The sequence below is a fragment of the Puma concolor genome, chromosome C1 (assembly GCF_028749965.1).
Source record: "Puma concolor isolate L17-30 chromosome C1, mPumCon1.1.hap2, whole genome shotgun sequence".
Classification (NCBI taxonomy): Eukaryota; Metazoa; Chordata; class Mammalia; order Carnivora; family Felidae; genus Puma; species Puma concolor.
Window position 1 is genome coordinate 24,290,451 of NC_141674.1, and position 20,936 is coordinate 24,311,386.

General features: G+C 44.3%; 1 protein-coding gene across 2 annotated transcripts in view; it reads left to right on the forward strand.

Moving 5' to 3' along the window:
* KHDRBS1 (KH RNA binding domain containing, signal transduction associated 1) overlaps positions 1–15,801 on the forward strand; it is a 39,262-nt gene extending 23,461 nt beyond the window's left edge. Inside the window, exons 9-11 of one of the 2 annotated variants that reach the window (XR_015254588.1) lie at positions 210–402; positions 3,019–3,078; positions 15,492–15,801. Coding sequence is in view for 1 of the 2 variants with exons in the window: in XM_086716313.1 (XP_086572439.1) it covers positions 210–307 (98 nt within the window). In the remaining variant the exon portion in view is untranslated. Of the gene's footprint in view, positions 1–209; positions 1,568–3,018; positions 3,079–15,491 lie in introns of those variants that run through there. The other variant, XM_086716313.1, reaches the window with a different exon arrangement.
* Positions 15,802–20,936: the final 5,135 nt, after the last annotated feature.

A 20,936-nucleotide genomic window follows, 5' to 3' on the forward strand; every position in this document is an offset into this window, starting at 1 on the left:
CTGCCCACTCCAAATTGCCCTACAGCTGGAAAATGAACTAAACTGTTCAGGAGGTCCAAGCAGAGCAAAAAAGCAAGGACCACTGGGAGGTGGCATGCCACTGGAAGCGAAGTAGTGTTTCTGGTGATCTTTACCATATACTCTACTCCTGCTCATCCCAAGATGCCAGTGGCATGTGGTTTATTAAACTGTTCTTGCTTTCCCCACAGGCCAAGACGACTGGAATGGGACCAGGCCGTCGCTGAAGGCCCCTCCAGCTAGGCCAGTGAAGGGAGCATACAGAGAGCACCCATATGGACGTTATTAAAAACACACATGAGGGGAAAATATCAGTTATGAGCAAAGTTGTTACTGATTTCTTGTATCTCCCAGGATTCCTGTTGCTTTACCCACAACAGACAAGTAATTGTCTAAGTGTTTTTCTTCGTGGTCCCCTTCTTCTCCCCACCTTACTCCATTCTTAACTCTGCATTCTGGCTTCTGTATGTAGTATTTTAAAATGAGTTAAAATAGATTTAGGAATATCGAATTAATTTTTTAAGTGTGTAGATGCTTTTTTTCTTTGTTGTTTAAATATAAACAGAAATGTACCTTTTATAATAAAAAAAAGAAGTTGAGTAAAAAAAAAAAAAACACAAACCTGTTAGTTTCAAAAGTGACATTGCTTGCTTTAAAGGTTCTGAAGTTTAAGGCTTGTTAACTTTCTCTTAGTTTTGATTTGAGGCATCCCGTAAAGTTGTAGTTGCAGAATCCCAAACTAGGCTACATTTCAAAATTCAGGGCTGTTTAAGATTTAAAATCACAAACGTTAACGGCAGTAGGTGCCACCATGTAAAAGTGAGCTCAGACGTCTCTAAAAATGTTTCCTTTAAAAGCACATGGCGGTTGAATCTTAAGGTTAAATTTTAATATGAAAGATCCTCATGAATTAAATAGTTGATGCAATTTTTAACGTTAATTGATTTAAAACAACAGCAACAACAAAATTAGGTTTGTAAAACTGACTTTTTCATTATGTGGGTTTTGAAATCTAGCCCCAGACATACAGTGTTGAGAGATACTTAGCGGGGAGTACGATTTGAAAAGGTTGATTTGGGGAGAGGGGCTGGCCACCTGGATTGAATTTGATGCAGAGCTTTTTAGCCATGAAAAACCTTTCAATAGTAATACTAATAATTAAAATTTCAGTATTTAAAAAGACAAAGTGTTTTGTCCATCTGAGATTCTGCACTCCATGTAAAGCTCACTTGGACACTTAGAGCCACAAGCTGATGATTTTTTTTAAGTTGACAGTTGTCAATATTGAACTGTTCCCAAGGTAGTTAGTGAAGTATGTCTCAACACTAGCATGATATAAAAAGGGACACTGCAGCTGAATGAAAAAGGAATCAAAATCCACTTTGTACATAAGTTAAAGTCCTAATTGGATTTGTACCGTCCTCCCATTTTGTTCTTGGAAGATTAAATGCTACATGTGTAAGTCTGCCTAAATAGGTAGCTTAAACTTATGTCAAAATGTCTGCAGCAGTTTGTCAATAAAGTTTAGTCCTTTTTTAATCAAAGTAAATGTGATGAATTGTCATTTTTTTTGGGTGGACAATAAAATAGTTTTCTCTTTCAAATAAACTTAAATTAATTCTAAAGTTAATGGGCTTGTTAAAAATTTGGAGACATTCTTAAAAGTGGTGGGGGGGATTTTATTTTAAGTTTACCAAAAAAAAGTTTATCGAGTTGTTAAGTTTTAGTTTAAAAATAACCAAAGCTTTTTCACCCCCTGGAAGTTGTTGACAGCAGTTTTATCCCTCCTATATCACAAGCTCTAATTTCTGGAGAGAAAAAACCCAACTGAGCCGAAACTTGGATTGGTTTCCATACATAGGCCTCAGTATTTAAAGTGCCAGCCACCCTCGCTTGCACCTTCTGTAGAGCCCCCAGGTGGCCCTAAGAGTGACACCAAATAACCTCTGTGAGCTTGGAAAGAGCTAGCACCTGCCTTTAGATACGACCGTTCAGCAAACCCTGGGTGCCCTTAAGGGTTTCCCTTCCAGTCCCAGAAATGCTGTTGACAAATCAGCTGGGCTGGGGCAGGATCTGGCATGTTAGGCTGGCTCTGAACTCCCTCCTGAGAGACCAAGAGAGGAAATGATGGAATTGGTCGGCCCTGTTTCCACTCCTCTGTTAATTCTCGGGGTTCTCATGCCTTCCCTAAGGGAGCCACCTAAACTGCTCGGGGGTGAAAAATCCTCTTGTATGAAGTGCCAAGCTGCCTGCAGCAGTGCATGATGGACATTTTTTTTTCTTTTTAAAACACACCAACAAAAAAATGTATTTGTAGATTGTGATAAAGTGTAAATAACTGAATTTTCAACCATGGTTTGAAGTCAGCTTTCAGGGCATTATGTCTTGTTTTGATGAAAAGAGATCACTCTATACCCCCCTTTTTAAAGGAAAATTATCGCAAGAGAATCAGGATGTGTAAAGCTAACATGCATCGCAAAAAACCAAAGGTAACATAAATGTCTGATTTTAATAGCACATATTTCTCTTTTACATAAACTGTGACAGCAACTTGCATAAACAATTCTTTAGCTGTTAATTTTAATGTTAAAACTTTGCAAAACTTGTTTAATAAAAATAGCTGTAAAAAGAAAAACCATATGCTGCCGCATAAATTAGCCATAACTCTTAATAATCCTGCCCATCACAAGTGAACTGTAATGTAACCTGGGCACAAAGTCTGACATCTTAAATGACACATTGTAAAATTTCAATGAATGTAGATTAGACCTGCTGCTCCCCAAAGTCAAGCTTTCTGCTCAGCTATTTAAAAATGTACAAGGATGAGCCCCTATAGGTCCCCATATTGATATTCACAATGAAATGTTACTTAAAATTTCTTTAAAGTTGCATGTTTCTCTCCTGTAATGTGTAAACTGCATGCAGGATCTCTATCTTTTATTTTGTATGTCTTTAAAACTTCCTCTTCAAAAGACTGACCTCTTACTTCTCCATTTTCAGGTGATTGAAAACTCCTGAGGCATTTCCTGGAGTAGAATGGGTAGTGAAGACCCATGTCAGGTAGGTTAAGGTGATTTCTGCTAAGGATGTGGGACTTTTATCCTAACTATAAAATAGTTTTGCCAGGCGGTGGCCTGGAAGGTGATCAGTGGGCACGCTTTTCTTGCCTGTCATCCGTATCCTATTTACAACACGACTGTGTTTATATGTTGGTTTACGATCCATACTGAATTTACTTGTTATGATCGTAGTGTCCGCTTCTATTTATTAAATCCCACTCTATCCTGTCAATAACTTATGAGGTGGGGCAGTGTTTCATTTGGAGTTCATTGGTTACAAGCAACAAAGTGACTAGATAATGTAAATAAAAGGGTATTTATTAGAAATGTGTTAGGGCTCCAGATTTAGTGTGAAGGCTAGAAAATCTGGCATGGGAACCAGATTGCAGAGAACTGGGACAGCAGTGGTAGATCATTGGAATGTTCTTGAAGACAGGACTAGCTATTTAGGTGCTATTGCTAGAATGAATGAACTCTAGCTGTGTTTGTTTGCTTTCTCCCTTGAGATTCAAGTTCTAGGGAGGGAATGTGAGACTGTATTAGCTTGAGTCACATGTTCATTCTTTACCAGGATGTGGGAAGAAAAAACTAATTATGCAAAAGGAAGCCAGGGTGGTGTTAGGAAAAAGGAACGGGTGCTGGGAAGCCAAAAAACAATTGTCCAGTAATATTTGTATATTACAGAAGTAACTGAGACTTAATGAAGTTAAGTACTTCCCAGAGTCATATAATTAGTATGGCTAGTAATCGAGCCCAAGTTTGTTGCCAGAACCTAACATCTTAACTCTCTATATTATACTGCTTTTAATCTAAGGAAAGAGGTATTTCTCACCCTGAGGAGACCCTCAGAAGGGATAGTGTGGCATAGTAGAAAGGATATGAGACAATGACAAAGAGAGTTGAATCTCCAAGCTGTCTTTGTTAAGTGACCTGACACAAACCACTTATTTCCAAATCTAGGGAGGAAGATGGTGATAATGTACACCTTAGAGTGGTTGGCAAACTGAATGAGTTTTAGTATGTATAAGGCCAATCAATTTGGTGTCCTATATATAGTAAATATTGGTGTTCTGGAAGAAAGGTTAACCCCCTGATTTGGGTAGGCGAGGGCTCCGGCAACTGAGCAAGCCTTCCTGCGGATTGAAGCTGTCGAGGAGCTAGGTGGATGATTCATCCCTCTGTTCCCAAGAGAGTTGTTAAGGTTAAGAGGGCACTGAAGGGAAAGGACCAAACTAGGTAGGCCAAAGGCATGTACAGCCTTTGACGGTGATATCTGCCTTCTTGGGAGATCATGTCTTCCTGACCTGCTTCTCCCAGGAGCCTCTGAGGTCTGGAGACTCCAGAAGACCATGTGTGTTGGTCATGGTTCTGGGCACCTAGGAAGTCCTAAGTCTGATATTGATTACATGAATGGCAAGGCAATTTTAGGGGAAAGTCCCTGAATACAGAGAATTAGTCTTGACTCTTCCCTAGGGTAGTCTTCAGAGCAGAATTGGGGGGATGCTTCTTTCTTCATTTGGCCTACAATTTGTGCCTGGAAAAACAGGTTTTTATTGTTGGCAGATCTGGATCTGCAGCAAGTGGTCTGCTTTTTCTGAGTTTGTAGCTTAGTCAGTTAGTCCCAGTGTTTTCTATAGCTTTCTGTCACTACCTGTGAATTTTTATTATTACAGTCCTGTAAGCTTTAGATAAGCCAGGCAGGATTGGGGACCTATCCTGAGTCTGCTTCATCATTTATCTCTGTTTTGACGAAAACAAAACTTTTAATCCCTCTCTGGGCCTCAATAAAGTTGATAATAGTAGTTAACATCACTGTGTGATAATATCCTAAGCAGTTAATAAGAATTATCTCATTTGGTCTTCTTTTTTTTTTTTTTTTTTTTTTTAAACGTTTATTTATTTTTGAGACAGAGACAGAGCATGAACGGGGGAGGGTCAGAGAGAAGGAGACACAGAATCTGAAACAGGCTCCAGGCTCTGAGCCGTCAGCACAGAGCCCGACACGGGGCTCGAACTCAGGGACCGCGAGATCATGACCTGAGCCGAAGTTGGCCTCTCAACCGACTGAGCCACCCAGGCACCCCACATTTGGTCTTCTTTACCTTTCTCTCTTAACTGTTATAAAACTTGAGTAACATAAAATTTACCATTTTAACCATTTTTTTTTAAGTTTATTTCTTTATTTTGAGATAGGGGAAGAGTGCATGTGTGCGCACATGTGCAAGGGAGGGGCAGAGAGAAAGAGAGGAAGGGAGAAAATCCCAAGCAGGCACCACGCTGTATGCATGGAGCTGGACATGGTGCTTGATCCCACAAACTGTGAGATCATGACCTGAGCCGAAATCAAGAGTCAGTCACTTAATTGACTGAACCACCCAGGCGCCCCATTTTAACCATTTTGAAGTGTACAGTTTGGTGGTTTTTAGAATATCCACAATGCCGTGCAACTATCACCACTATTTAATTCCAGAAAATTTCCATTACCCCAAAAAGAAATCCCATACCTGTTAGCAGTCACTCCCAATTCCCCTCTCTCCCCAGCCCCTGGCAACCACTAACCTACTTTTTGTTTCTATGGATTTGCTTCTTCTGGATGTTTCACATAAATGGAATTACATAATATGTGCCTTTTGTGATAGGCTTCTTTCACTTTGCATAATATTTTCAGGGATCATCCATGTATCATTACAGCATGTATCATTACTCTTTTTTTTTTAATGTTTTTATTTATTTTTGAGACAGAGAGAGACAGAGCATGAGCACGGGAGGGGCAGAGAGAGAGGGAGACACAGAATCTGAAGCAGGCTCCAGGTTCTGAGCTGTCCCCACGGAGTCCGACGTGGGGCTCGAACTCACAGACCGTGAGATCATGACCTGAGCTGAAGTCTGATGCTTAACCGACTGAGCCACCCAGGTGCCCCTGTATCATTACTTTGTACTAGTGATAGGAAGCATACTACTTCCAAAAGCAACCCATTTCATTTAAGACCGCTGCAAGTATTAGAAGTGTTCCCTCACTTTGAATGAGTCACTCTGGTAACTTATACTGGTTCTACCTTGGACACCTGAAGAAATAGCCTGTCAAGCACTTGAAGATCCTTTTCATTCGTGTTTCTTTTCCAGTTCCAGAAGGTTTTTTTTGTTAGACTTCCTAGATCTGATTTTCAAGAACTAGTAATTTGGATTTTATGTGCTGGCAGTTGTTGGGTTTTTTCATTTTGTTTTTGTTTTTTTGTTTTAATGTTTATTTTTGAAAGAGAGAGAGAGAGAGAGAGAGAGAGAGAACGTTGAGTAGGGGAGGGGCCGAGAAAGAGGAAGACACAGAAACCGAAGCAGGCTCCAGGCTCTGATCTGTCAGCACAGAGCCTGATGCGGGGCTTGAACTCACAAACGTTGAGGTCATGACCTGAGCTGAAGTCAGACACTTAACCGACTGAGCCACCCAGGCACCCCTATACTGGCAGTTAATGTTTACTCAGATCAGTATTAGTCCCTGTAAAACCTCTGCTGCAAGCCGAATGCTGCCCATAAGCCTACCAGTTTACAGCCTCTGGTTAGCTTCTATTAATACAAATTAAAAGACATGTTAGGATTATTGAGATATCATATGGAGATGTGATCCCCTATTGAGAATCACATGGTTGTGATTCACCCATTTAAAGTGTACAGTTCAGTGGTTTTTAGTATATACAGGATTGTACAGTCATCACCACATTCAGTTTTAGAGCATGTTTATCACCCCCCAAAAAGAATTCCCATGCCTCTTAGCCATCTCCCCCATCCACTTGCCTTCCCCAGCCCTAAGCAACCACTCATGTACTTCCTACCTCTGTTGACTGGCCTGTTCTGGACATTTCGTGTAAATGGAAGCATACAACATGGGATCTTTTTTGACTGGCTTCTTTCACTTAGCATAATGTCTTCAAGCTCCATCCATGTCGTAACACGTATTAGTACTTTATTCCTTCTAAATTTTTTTTTTCAACGTTTTTATTTATTTTTGGGACAGAGAGAGACAGAGCATGAACGGGGGAGGGGCAGAGAGAGAGGGAGACACAGAATCGGAAACAGGCTCCAGGCTCCGAGCCATCAGCCCAGAGCCTGACGCGGGGCTCGAACTCACGGACCGCGAGATCGTGACCTGGCTGAAGTCGGACGCCCAACCGACTGCGCCACCCAGGCGCCCCAATACTTTATTCCTTCTAATGTCAAATACTGTTCCATTGAATGTATATTGCACTTGTTCTTTATCCATTCACCCACCGATGGACATCTAGGTTGTTTCTGTTTTTTAGTCATAGTGAAAAATTCTGTGGGGCGCCTGGGTGGCTCAGTCGGTTATGTGTCCGACTTAGGCTCAAGTCATATCACAGTTCATGAGTTTGGGCCCCACATTGGGTTTTGGCAGCATGTGGAGCATGCTTGGGATTCTTTCTCTCTGTCTCTCTGTCTCTGTCTCTGTCTCTCTCTCTCTCTCTCTCTCTTTCTTTTTCCTTTCCCTACCCTGCTTGTGTACTCTCTCAACATAAATAAACTTTAGGGGCACCTGGGTGGCGCAATAGGTTAAGCATCCACTTTAGCTCAGGTCATGATCTTCCATTCGTGGGTTCGAGTCCCGCTTTGGGCTCTTTGCTGACAGCTCAGAGCCTGGAGCCTGCTTTGGATTCATTCATTCTCTCTCTGTCTCTCTGCCTCTCTCTCTCTCTCTCAAAAATAAGCATTTAAAAATAATAAATAAACAAACAAACTTCAAAAAAAATACTGGGCACCTGTGTGGCTCTGTTGGTTGAGCATTGGACCAGCTCAGGTCATGATCTCATGGTTCATAAGTTCGAGCCCTGCATCAGGCTCACTGCTGTCAGCGCTAAGCCCACTTCAAATAATCTGTCCCCTTCTCTCTCTGCCCCTCCCCAGCTCGTGCTCTCTCTTTTAAAACTAAGCATTTTTTTTTTTTTAAATACTGTTCTGGGCATTAATGTACAAGTTCTGATGTGGACATATGTTTTCAGTTTCTTGCACGTACACCTAGGAGAGGAATTGCTGGGTCAGACGGCAGCCCTTTGCTTAACTGTTGGAGGGACTGCCAGAGGCTGCACCATGTTCCCACCAGCAATGTATGAAGTTTCAAATTTCTCCACCTACGCTTGTTATTTTCTGCTGTGTTTATTGTAACTATCCTGCTGGCCGTGAATTGGTATCTCATTGTGGTTTTGATTGGTACCTTCCTTAATGAGTAATATTGTTGAGCATCTTTTCCTGTGCTGATCCCCTATTTGTAGGTCTTTTGTGGAGAAATGTCTATTGAAATCTTCTATCAATTTTCACATGGGACTATCTTTTTATTATTAAATTGTAAGTTCTTTATATGGTCTGGTGCTAGACCCTTGTCAGATAGGTGATTTGCAAGTATTTTTCTCCCATTTCATGGGTTATCATTTTATTTTCTTTGGTTGTTTTGTTTAATTCTGTTTTAAGTAGGCTCCATGCCCAACGTGGGGCTTGAACTCACAACCCTGAGATCAAGAGTCTCATGCTCTACAAAATGAGCCAGCCACGCACCCTTCTCTTTACATTCTCTGAACCACAAAAGTACCATTTTGATGGAAGTCCGAATTACCTATTTTCTTTTGTTGCTTGTGCTTTTGCTGTCATAGATAAGAAGCCACTGTCTCATTCAAAGTTCCAAAGATTTATACCTATTTCCATCTAGTTTTATTTCATACGTTTAGGTCTGTCGCCCATTTTGCATTAACTTTTGCATATGGTGTGAGGTGGGAGTCTCATATTCATTCTTTTGCATGTGGATATCCAGTTGTCCCAGCATCATTTATTCAAAAGACTGTTTTTCCCCGTTGGATGATCTTGGCACCCCTGTCCATACTGGCACACCAATTGACCACAGCGATATAGATCTGCTACCTTTTAAAATATGTATTACTGGGGCGCCTGGGTGGCGCAGTCGGTTAAGCGTCCGACTTCAGCCAGGTCACGATCTCGCGGTCCGGGAGTTCGAGCCCCGCGTCAGGCTCTGGGCTGATGGCTCAGAGCCTGGAGCCTGTTTCCGATTCTGTGTCTCCCTCTCTCTCTGCCCCTCCCCTGTTCATGCTCTGTCTCTCTCTGTCCCAAAAATAAATAAATGTTGAAAAAAAAAATTTAAAAAAAAAAAATAAATAAAATATGTATTAAAAGTTACTGATATAATTGGAGTAATTTCTGACAAATAGTAGCTACTCAATAAATAATAGCTGACTGGATTATTTTGGCATCACTAAAGGCTAATAGTCAGTCATGGGGCTAGGATTTGATCCCACATATGGATATCTCCAAACCCTGTCTTTACCCTGCGTTTATACTTCTGGCTGCTAAAGGGGAAAGGAGGCTAGCTATTCTAGCTGCCATGCCTGGCCATATGTAGTTCTTCCGAGGCTTAGAGGCTGTGCTCTGCATGCCCTTCCTTCCACTAGCAACATCCTTTGCTCCTGTCCCCATTTCTCTCCAGGGTTTCTGTGGAACCTCCAGGGTGTTCATGGCAATGACTGTTGCTGCTAAAGGAACACTCTCACCCTTTGTTACCTAGGGATACTACAGTTATTCAAGTAGCCTTAGGGTTTGTCCCTTCTTGCTTTCTCTCCCACCCCCTTCCACCCCGTGTCCCAAGCCAAGAATGAAGGTAAGGATGCTTCAGCAGCTGCTAGGGCTCTCTGGCCACCAAACATGAAACAGACTCAGACTGTGTTTTGTTTTAGGAACAGCAGCCTGAGAGTCAAGACCCAAAAGCCTCTTGCCTGCACATACACAGAGTTGCACTGTACCATGTGAATAGGGGAGTAGGGGTGGTGTGGTGGTAGATGTTTCACTGAGGTTTTTGAAACTTAAGTACTCCCTGCCTGGTCTCAAACCCCAAAGCTGTATGTCCCTCAAGGCTCACGGGCTCCGTCTTTCTGTGTTCTTGTGCCTTGTGAGAGCCTGTACAGGCTGCTATTTGCTGGCAGTGTTACTGTTAAGTAGTCATTTAAATTTTTCCTTGGTCTGGGGCACCTGGGTGGCCCAAGGGTCCGACCTTGGCTCAGGTTATGATCTTGCAGTTTGTGGGTTCGAACCCCACGTTGGACTCTGCTGACAGCTTGGAGCCTGGAGCCTGCTTCAGATTCTGTGTCTCCCTCGCTCTCTGCCCCTCCCCCACTCATGCTCTCTTTCTCAAAAATAAACATTAAATTTTTCCTTGGTCTGTTTCCATGCAGTGATCTTGACCCCACTTGGGAAGGGAAGGAGAAAGTGACATAGGGAAAATAAGCAGCTCTTCCTGGCTAAGGGAGGAGCTCTTAATTCTAATTTGAATGCCTCCTGTGTGTCCCTATTTGGTAAATGAGGCAGCTGATACTAGGAGAGGTGAAGTAATTTACCATCATTGCGTAGCAAGTTGTGGGGTGTGCCTCTCAGGATTTTTATATACTGAAGTCAATTCTCTATGCTGAAAGCACACTACTTCTGTAAGATGACACCATATTTCATTGATACTGAGGCCATTTTTTATAAGCTGTATCAAGTACTGCAAAGAAAGAAAAAATACTGCCAATTAAACCAACACAATAGTTTGTTTTCATATCAAGTGTAAGATGCATCCTGATTTCAGCTGTTAAAATCCGAAAAGAAAATGTATCTTAACTATTGCATTTTGTCAGTTCTAACATTTATTCTTTGCTATGTGTATGTATTACCTTATCCACCTATAAAGTAGCTATTATTGTCCCATTTTTACACAGTGATGAAACTGAGGCCCAGAAAAATTAGGTAACTTGTCCAAGGTCATGCAGCTGTTAAGTAGCAGAACTGGAATTCAAGCTCAAGCCGTCTGATTTCAGAGTCCATGATCAGTTTCAACTACTAGATTGTGCTGGAATTTTAAAAAGAGTTTTACTTGTCAGCTAGAACCATCTCAGCCTATACAGTATTCTCTATTCTGGAAAGAGGCTGCTTCTGCAGGCATATTATTGCTGCTGCAGTGAACATTGCTGAGACCACATAGGTCCTTATTCTGGCTGTTACAGGTCACGGGTCTCCATCAGTTTATAGTGTCTACGTTTCAGAAGCTCAGTCTAATGGAAGAGAATAAGTCTTCAATAGTCACGTAGTGTGTGGTTGTGCTCTGTTGCTGAACTGAATATCAAGGAGGCTGGGGGAGCTGTCCGAGAAGTCTTAGGGAGCATCGGAGAAGGGGAGTGACATTTAAGTCGAGTCTTAAAGGATAACCAAGAATTTGCCAGGCAGACAGATTCACCTAGCACCTTATTATGGCTTTAAACAGACTAATGTCAGTGCCTGCTGCCTCGAGAGGTAGTTTCACTAGCTTTGGAGCCTTAGGTGAGCTAGCCTCCCTGAGTCTCAGTTTCATCCTCTGCAAAATGAGAGGTTATCGTTTATTGAACAACATTGTTGTAAAGATTGAGTGAATGCCTGCAGAACGGTCAACGTGACCTGTAGTAAGCACCCAGTAAATGTTAACTATAAATAGAGGCTGGGCGAGTAGGTTACTGCCCATTTTGAAAAGCTAAATGTTAGGCAAAGAATTTGGTCTTCATTCTAAAGGTTAGGGAGCTGTTAAAGGCCTTGAGCATGAAAGTGACTTGAACACACCTGTGTTTGCAGTTGAGCCCAAGGTAGGTAAGAAAGGAAAGCAGAAGGGCAGAGTTTGGTAAAGTGGCACCATTTCTTTGCCAGAGAGTGAAGGGATGTTGTCCCCTCACCTTGCCTTCCTTCTGCTCTCCTCTTACCAGAAGCCTTTTGGTTCTTAACCTTTTTCAGAAAGAATAATCCTGTCTCCTCTCAGACGTTTGGGCTATTTGAGGGTGGGATGTTAGGCCTTTGCCACATGTTATGGGAGGCTTCCCACATCCTGTCCCTTTAACCCACCCTGTGAATTGGAGACGAGAACTCCGTCCCCTCTGATAGAAACTTCACTCTTAAGGAATGTTGCTTCCTCACTCTAGGACCTGAATGCCTGAAGTCTCTGCCTCCATTTTAAGCTCTTAATTCTAGGCTAACTCCACTGGAATTATCATATGCAGCGACCCACTTAATTCTCACAGACAACCCTGTGAAGCGGGGATTAGGCTGGGAAACTGATGGAGTCCGGGCTAGGATGACCAAAGGGCCCAAGAGCTGGAGTTGAGACCCATGTCTCTGCTCTTACTTAACTGCCTCCTGGTCTCTTCTCTGTACCTACAGTGGCCACCAGAAGATCCGCTTACACTGAAAGTAGTTCCCAGCTTTGGTGTACAGGATGGATACCCCGTGCTGTGTTTCCAGATTCGTGAAATTAAACGAATTGAATATTTCTAAGCCTTCCCTTTCTCTCTCCACAACCTTCACGTATCTCTTGCTCTCTGGATTAATAGTCATTGCATGTTTAAAGCTAGCAAGCATCTGATGAATATTTAATAACCTGAGCAGACAGGCTGGATACAGCTGTCTGAGACAGCAGCTGTTGGGGGGAAGGGGAGGAAGTGCACTGCCCTGCCTAACTACTTGTTCTTTTGTTCCCTGGGCTAGCTCTTGTAGGCTCCTTAGGAACAAAGGCCTATCTATGGTGGGCACTGCACCCTAGTCCTGTTGTGACCTGATTGCTCCCTGAGCTTCCAAGGAGGCTGCGTTCAGGCAGCAGACCAAACCTTGTGGGGATTGGGGAGGTTGGGGGGGGTGGGGGTGGGTAGTGAACAGATAAGTTCACTGACCTCTAAAAGCAATTTTCTGACCCCTGGGCTGAAAGTCGTCTCCTCTGTAACCTGTGCTAGCACGAGGGCGGAGGCCATGTTCTCATCCAGTGTTCCACCAGCTGCAGCTCTCCATTCTAAGAGGAGGGAGACTGTCTCTGGAAGGGACTTGGATTTCATAACTATGCTGCTGAGGGTCAGCTCCTTGACATTCCTTGACTGCACATAGCAGCTTCTCAGCAGTGGGTATACTGCTGTGGTGAGTCTTTGGCTGCTGTCTCAGGCAGGAGATGGGCAGCTAGGAACTTCTCAGACAGGGACACAAGCTATCCCAGTGCTTCTCCCCACCTACCCCCAGGGAGCTTGTTGCTACAAGGAGGCTCGTCATTTCCAGGGCAAACTTGGGGAGGATATGGAGCCTCCTGAAAAAAGCCAGCTCATTTGAGACGTGTCCAGGCAGAGTCTGAGACACAGCCAGGCCATCAGCCCCGATCAGTCACCTAAGTAGAACACGTTGCTAAGAAATTGGGACATCCTCCTGTTCTCAATACTGCATTAAGAAGCCTGTATGAGCTGTTGTTCCCTTGTTAACCTCTGGAGCCCACTTAGCACCTCAGTCTCTTCTCTCCAGACACTGTGGTGTGAGAACTTGAGATAGAAGAGTTTGGGTTTCAGATACAACTAATTCCTCTCAGGCTTTTGGCTCCTGCAGCCTTCATGCTTCCCATGCATGGCCAAGCTTTAGGTACAGAATGGACGCTCTCCGTTTCTTAGGCTCTCTGGGGTTGGAGTTCAGAAAAAAAGCTCTGCATCTGCCTTTGAGAAAGAGAAATACCTTGTGCTCTGATAGGATTCTTCATAAGCTTCTTTCCAGAGGTCAGTATAAATGGCCGCCCCTTTCCTTCATTTTATTAAAGGCATTAGCTGGGGTGCCTGGGTGGCTCAGTTGGTTGAACCTCCGTCCAACTCTTGATAATCGATTCAGGTCATGATGTGGGGTCATGAGATCAAACCCTGTGTCGGGATCCTCTCTCTCCCTCTGCCCCTCTCCTGCCTTGTGTGCACTTGCTCTCACTCTCTCTCAAATAAAAATAAGTGCATTGGCTGATATATATTATTATTAGAACACCTACTATGTGCTAGACACTGGAGATTCAGTGGCAAGTAAATAGGATAAAATTGGTCCCTGCCTTCACGGAGCTTATATTTCTCAAATATAAGTCTGTCCTCAAGACAGACACTAAACAAATATTAGCCTCCTAAATAACATACATCATCTCAGTTTTAACAAGGGCTATGAAAGGAAAGAACAAGGTGCTGTAAGGACAGACAACAGGTGCACTAGCCTAGCTTGGGGGTTTTCTTTAAAGAAACGATGTTTAAGCTGACATCTAAAGGAAGGGTTAGCTAAGCAGACGGTTTGGGTTTGCGAGAATGGTTTGGGGAAAGGATACACAGCACATTCTACCCAGAGGGCAGGTTTGAGGCGAGGTAGGAACCTGGACCTTATTTTGAGGCCGTCACTGAAGACCACTGAATCCAGGAGTGAGGTGTGGGGAGCAACATGATTAAATTTAAACATCACTTGCTGGGGCGCCTGGGTGGCTCAGTCGGTTAAGCATCTGACTTTGGCTCAGGTCATGACCTCACGGTTCATGGGTTTGAGCCCCGTGTCGGGCTCTGTGCTGACAGCTCATAGCCTAGAGCCTGTTGTGGATTCTGTCTCTCCCTCTGTGCCCCTATTCTGCTCGCACTCTGTCTCTATCTCTCAAAAATAATAAATAAACATTTAAAAAAAAAAAAAAACTTGCTCCTAAGTGGAGAGTGGATTATGGATTTTGAGGACCTGTTAGGAAACCTGATTTTAGTCCAGACAAGAAATGAGGAAGACCTATAATAGGGTGATAACTGAAAACGTAGAGAAGTGAATGGATCCAAGGACTTTCCAGAGCTACAATAAACATAGTTTGGTGCCTGATCAGATGTGGGAGAAGAGGACGTGATTAAGGAGGGTTCCTACTTCGCTGGCTGGAACGACCAACAGAGCGGGGGGTGCTATTTTTTTAAAAGAACAGGAGCGCTGCTGACAGGCTTTGGCACGAGAGCAGGGCCCTGCCCTGTGGTCCAGGCTTAGGATGTGTCTCTCCTGCAGATAACTCTGGGTATTTGGGGCTGTGAGGCCAGAAGAGATGGACCCCTGAGCTTAGGACCGAGGTGCTAACAGTAGCTGTAAGAAGATGCCTGTTTTCCTCATTCTCTTTCCTCCAAAGTCTTTAAAGAAAGCTCTTTATCATTTTCACATCTCTGGGAAAGCAAAACCCATTTCCCCTCTGTATAGCTGGAGGCCCCAAAGCTTGTATAGCTAAAGGCCTAGTGGTTTCAAAGCTTGTATAGCTAAAGGCCCTAGTGGTTTAGTTGATTCTGCCCTGAATCACTGAGCTCAGGCACAGCCAAGGAGGGGAGGTACATGAAGTGAGGCTCCATTTTCATTGCCTGACTAACAGCAAAAAGACAGTTCTTATAAGCTGTGGGCTCCTACTGCCTACCCATCTGTGCACCTAGAAACCTGTACTGAATGAAGTAACTAGAGTTGCGCTGTGGGATGAGGAGATTGTAAGGGAGGCAGCCTGGCCGAATGGGAGGCCAAGAAGCCCCCTGATAGGGTAGCTTCATGTCTCTTAATTTTCTACTTGTGTCTTTGCAGCGATCAGAGGACTCCGGAAACCAAGAGAGCTGCCTGCTGTGTCAAGGCTGGCCTGAGGGCATTTGCTGAGCACAGAGAAACCCAGGAGAGATCACCAGTCTTTTCCCACTCCACCTCTTGATCTGTCTGATTTGCCCACAGAAAGCCAGCCAGGATCCCCTAAGAGAGTCTGTAGGCCCAGAATGGAGTCCTCAGGGCTGCAGGGAACTGTGATGCTAACAAACCTGCTTAGGACTTTAAAGAGCTGAAGGGCACTAACAGTATCCCAAGCACAGCTTCCTAGATCTGAATAAACTGGTCACTCCCACTGTGTCCGTTCCCAGATTGCCTGCTTCCCCCTTAGCCTCCAGCAAAACTGGATGGAACCACCTCCTGTTTCCCGCCATACCACACCTGCGCTATGGGTGCCAGCCTGGGAGCCCTCTGGAGGTGCCCAAGGCTGGTTGTCACCTCTGTTACAGTCTGAGGAAAGCCAAGTGAGAAGGTTCATTTACTTTGAGCAAGTTATGTAACTTCTGAGCCTGTTTTTCTCTTCATTGCTGATTACTAACCTTGTCCAAAAGGCTTTTAAAAGGCAGGGCTTTTCCTACTTCGCTTCTGTACTGTCTAGCCCTTCCCCGACACGTCTCTGGCACCGAGGAGCTCAATAAAGTTTGGTCAAGCGAAGAATGGTCCCACTCTGGTAGCTTCTGTCCGCTCTGGGAGAGAGCCAAGGCACCTTGTCTAGCTCCCGCTCTTCCTCCAGCTATATTGAGCTCGCTCTTTGGCCTAACACTTGCTCTTGAAGGATTGGAAAGTCAGCCTTTGATAGCCTTCTAGTTTCCAGTGGCCTGTGTCTAGGCTGATTTTATCCTGAGCTACCTCAGAAGTCAGGGACCTCTAATACTACATTGTTCCTTTAATAAAATAACTCTTACGGTCATTTATCCTAACAAAGGAACTAGGAAGAGGGCTGGGTTTGGAAAGAGAGACTGTCTGCATTTTAATTGCCTAGGACATTCTAATGAGCTTGGATTTGTTCTTAGCAGGAAACAGACATTGAAATCAGTTGACTGACTTTGGGCAACTTATTAAACCTCTGAGCCCAGTTTTCTATTCATTATTGATTACTATAAATAAGAGCTAATAACTTATTAAGTGCTTAGACTGTACCAGGCACCATGTCAAGTATTTATATGCACAATTTCACTTAATCCTCCGATCCATTGTACTCATTTTACAGATGAGGAAACAGAAGCTCACGGATAAATAACTCGTGTAAGGCTAAGAAAAAGAAGCTGTCAGACTCCATAGTCCCTGCTTTTCACCTGTTTGTACCTCTTAACCACCACAAGTACCTTGAAACAGTAAAGCATTGTGTGTGTGTGAGACATTTGTATAGGGCAACCAACCTTATCCAGGTTTACCTAAGACTGAGAAGGTTCCTGGGATATTAGAGTTTTGGTGCCCAAACAAGGAAAGTCCCAGGCAAACCAAGATGAGTTTGTCAACTTAGGTTTGCATTGAGACACCGTCCAGAGCTGGCCACTGAGGCTGCATTTTCCTTGGCTTCTGGGTCTCTTAGGCGTCACCTTGTGGCTAGAGTTCCTTTATCTAGCATTTGAGGACTTAGTTCAGCAGGCAGAGGAGGAGTTTGGGGCAGGGAGTTAGGGATTCACTTGGCATCTGAATGATAAATGGAGGCACAGAGCCTGGGTCACTATCTGAAAAGCCAGCACCAGGTTCCTAGGAAGCCATGCCCTCAACACCCACCCCCCACCCCCCACCCCCCCGCCCCCGACACAGGATGTCTACTTGGGAGCTGTGGAATTACAGTAAAGCTCACAAGAGCTAAAGCCAAATCCTACATTCAAATCCTAGCTCATCACTTGCAGTGTATTTTTCTGGGCCTGTTTACTCCTAAAAGGATAGTAATCCCTGTCCACTGAGTGGGCTCTGAGAAGCAAACGGAATGTGTGTGAAATACCTAACATGGGGGTCTATGCATAATACTGCTCAACACTTAAGTTTCCTTCCTCCTTTTTCCTGGCTTGTGATTCTTACCAGAGTCCTGTCACCTGTCACGTCTGTCACATACAGCCTCCTCCCATTACCACTTGCAGCCCTAGGGATCTTCCTTTGAGAGCCCTGACCTAGTGGCCTTGGCCCACCCACCCAGCTGCCCTTCATGTCAGTCACTTGCCCTGCAAGCAGAGAAGGGATGACATCAGCCTTCCTCCCTTCCCCCAGATGAAGCCTCTGAACTGTTTTGAGCCATAAATATTTTAGCTGGGCCTTTCTCTGGCTGTTGCCAGGGTGATGGGCTCTCAGGGGACTGGGGTGGGAGTGTGGAGGCAGGGCTGGCAGCCTGGGGCCTCGCAGTGGAGCTGGCCCCGGAGGGGCGGGTATGAAGTCTGGCCAAGAGCCAGTGCTTGCTACAGCAGTTCTGAAGGCTATGGCTCTGTCTGCCTGCCTTCCCTTTCCTGGGCCCCTCCAAGCTGCTCCTACTGCTTCCAGGCCCAGCTCTGCCCTTGAGAGCTACGTGATCTTGAGTAAATTGCTAAGTGTCTCTGGGCCTTCGTTTTAACATCCGTAACAGAAAAGTCCTTGCTTAACTCTCTGCAGGTTAAGTGGAGAAGACAAAGAAAAGGAGGTTTTATGAAAATCCTATGAAATATGAGGTTAGTTGTGATTGGAGAAGCTAGGCCTCTCTTGATAGACCTTAACAGCTGGAGTCCCAGAGCAGTGTGGATGCCACTCGGAAGACTGTTAGGGCAGGGGTGCCTGGGTGGCTTAGTCGGTTGAGCATCTGACTTCGGCTCAGGTCATGATCTCAGGTTCGTGAGTTCAAGCCCCGCGTCCAGCTCTGTGCTGACAGCTTGAAGCCTGGAGCCTGCTTCGGATTCTGTGTCTCCCTCTCTCCCTGCCCCTAACCCACTCGCATTCTGTCTCTGTCTCTCTCAAAAAGAAATAAACATTAAAGGCTGTCAGGGCACTGCCTCTCCTCCGCTTCCTCACACTGCAGCTCCAGCTCCTTTTCTAAGGTTCCCAGGTCTAGCTGGGCTACCTGGCCTGCACGAGGCGTTCTAAGAAGGAGTTGGGCCCAGTGACTTAGGAGGAAAGTTGGTGAAAGCCTTTTTTTGTTTGAGATATAGATGCTCAGACCCCCAGGTGAGATTAGGCCCTCATCCTCTACCCCCTGCTTACATCTGGCCAGCTGCTGAACTCTAGGTTGTGGATCGATCTTGTGATTGGTCTAAAGAAGAAAAGAGCCAGAGAGGGGGCACCTAGATCCATGGCCCATTCGTACCATTAAGCAGCTCTGGATAGGGTGCAGGATTCCACATGCCCTGCCCAACGGGCCCCACCACAATTTTCCTGTGGAGTCCGGGGCTCTGATTCCTTTGTGCCAAGCTCCCCCTGGTGGTTAACAGGTGCATTGCAGTGAAATAAGCTCTCAATAGGCTAAATTGCAGGCCACCTGAGAGGTGGAATAGTTTGCTTTATACCAAGGAGAAAAGAATCCTTGTGCCCCACTCGTAATGACAATCGTTCCATTCCTTATATAGGATGTCTCCCCTACATGTTTGTTTATGTCATTAATCATCACAACAATTCAATGATAGGAATCAGCCTAATTTTACAGAAGAAACAGGCTTAGAAAAATATAATCAAGTCCAAACTCTTCACTGTACGTAGTTTTCAAGAACCTAACCTATTTTTCCACCTCCATCTTCAGTTAGTCCCAAGCTGAAATGGACTTGCTCTTCTGGAACATAGCTTACCTCTGGGCCTTTGCTCGTGCTGTTCTCTGTATCACATTGCACGCCCCCCCCCCCCCCCACCAAGTGCATTACCTACCAAAATCCTATTCATTTTTGAAAACCTAAACAAGAAATACAGTATTGTCGGGAGCCTGGTGGCTCAGCCCATTGAGCATCTGACTCTTAATTTCAGCTCAGGTCATGATCGCAGGGTCATGGGATCAAGTTCTGTATCAGGCTCTGTGCTGAGCATGGAGCTTGCTTGAGATTCTGTCTCTCTCTCTCTCTCTCCGCCCCTCTCCTCTTCCCTACTCATGCTCTCTCTCTAAAATAATTTTTAAAAGAAATGCAGTATTTTCTAAAGCTTGCATTTATTATCTTTGTAATACTATAAGACATGGGAAAGCAAATGTCTGGATGAGTACAGGTGCATGAGTAGCCCTGAGATGTGGAATGTTCGATGGAGAGACTAACATATACACGGAAGTAAGAGTGGCTCAGGAAATTAGAAGAACACGAAGACACATGGATTCTCTTTTGGAGCTTGTAATAAAAATCAGATGTAAGTATTCTTGCTGGCAGAAGAGAGAGCAAGTTCCTGGGAAACTGGGAGAGCTACAGGTGATATTTCTTCAAAGTCTTCAATCAAATTCACATTACTTTCCTTTGTACTTCATAATAGATCCGTGTTATAATAATAGTAACTAATACTTAAATAGCACTTACTGTGCACCACGCATTGTTCTAAGTACTTTACACAGACTAATCTTCATTATAATCTCAGAAGATAGGTACTAAGACTACCCTCATTTTTACACTGAAAAAACTGAGGCACAGAGAGGTTAAGTAACTTCCTAAGGTCATGCAGCTAAGAAGTGGTGGAGCCAGGATTTGATTCTAAACTACAGCAGAGAAGGTGCTCTGAATAACTACACTTTGATATTGAAAACACTGCCTCACATTTCCATGAATAAAACTGATACTCCAGAAAGCAGTATTGTGTTTTATCCTGTGGTTGCACACCCCCACTGGGTACCACTAGAGGTCTGCATAGTCCAGGTAGAAAACTACTGATCCAGAGGACAGAATCGCCAGCCATGGCCCCAAAATAATGTGACCAAGGAAGAGATCCCAACTCTAGAGACTCAATGACACAGGACTGGCCTAGAGCCAGTGACATTTCCTCAAGAACCGAGACTCCTGGAGGAGCCAATAGAGAACAAGTTATTAGGAAATGAAGATGCAAAGAAGGGAAGCAAGGGCTTCAGGGTCACAAAACAGCTGAGACACGTGGCCACAGATCTGGAAAACAAGAACCTAACCAACATCCTGCCATCTTATGATTCTTTCCCCCAGGGATCCTATAGGAGGCAGATGTGAAAAGACTAGGACCCTAGATGTTTCTGCTAGATGCTGGGATCGAAGTGTACGTTGTTCTGGATTATTTCAGTTGCAGTTGCCAGACCCCAAACACAAACTGGCTTTTTATAATAGAAAAGTCCATAAAGGATTCAGATATGGCTGGACCCAGGGGTTCAAATGATGCTATCAAGACATTGTCAACTGATTTTTTTACTTTTCTGTGTTTCCTTCATTGCCTGAGTTCTCCCTCCCTAAAAGGTGGCAACGTAGCCACCAGAAGCTCCAAGTTCATATCCTATTGCTTTGACATCCCTGGGGGGCAGGGGAAGGAAGTATTTCC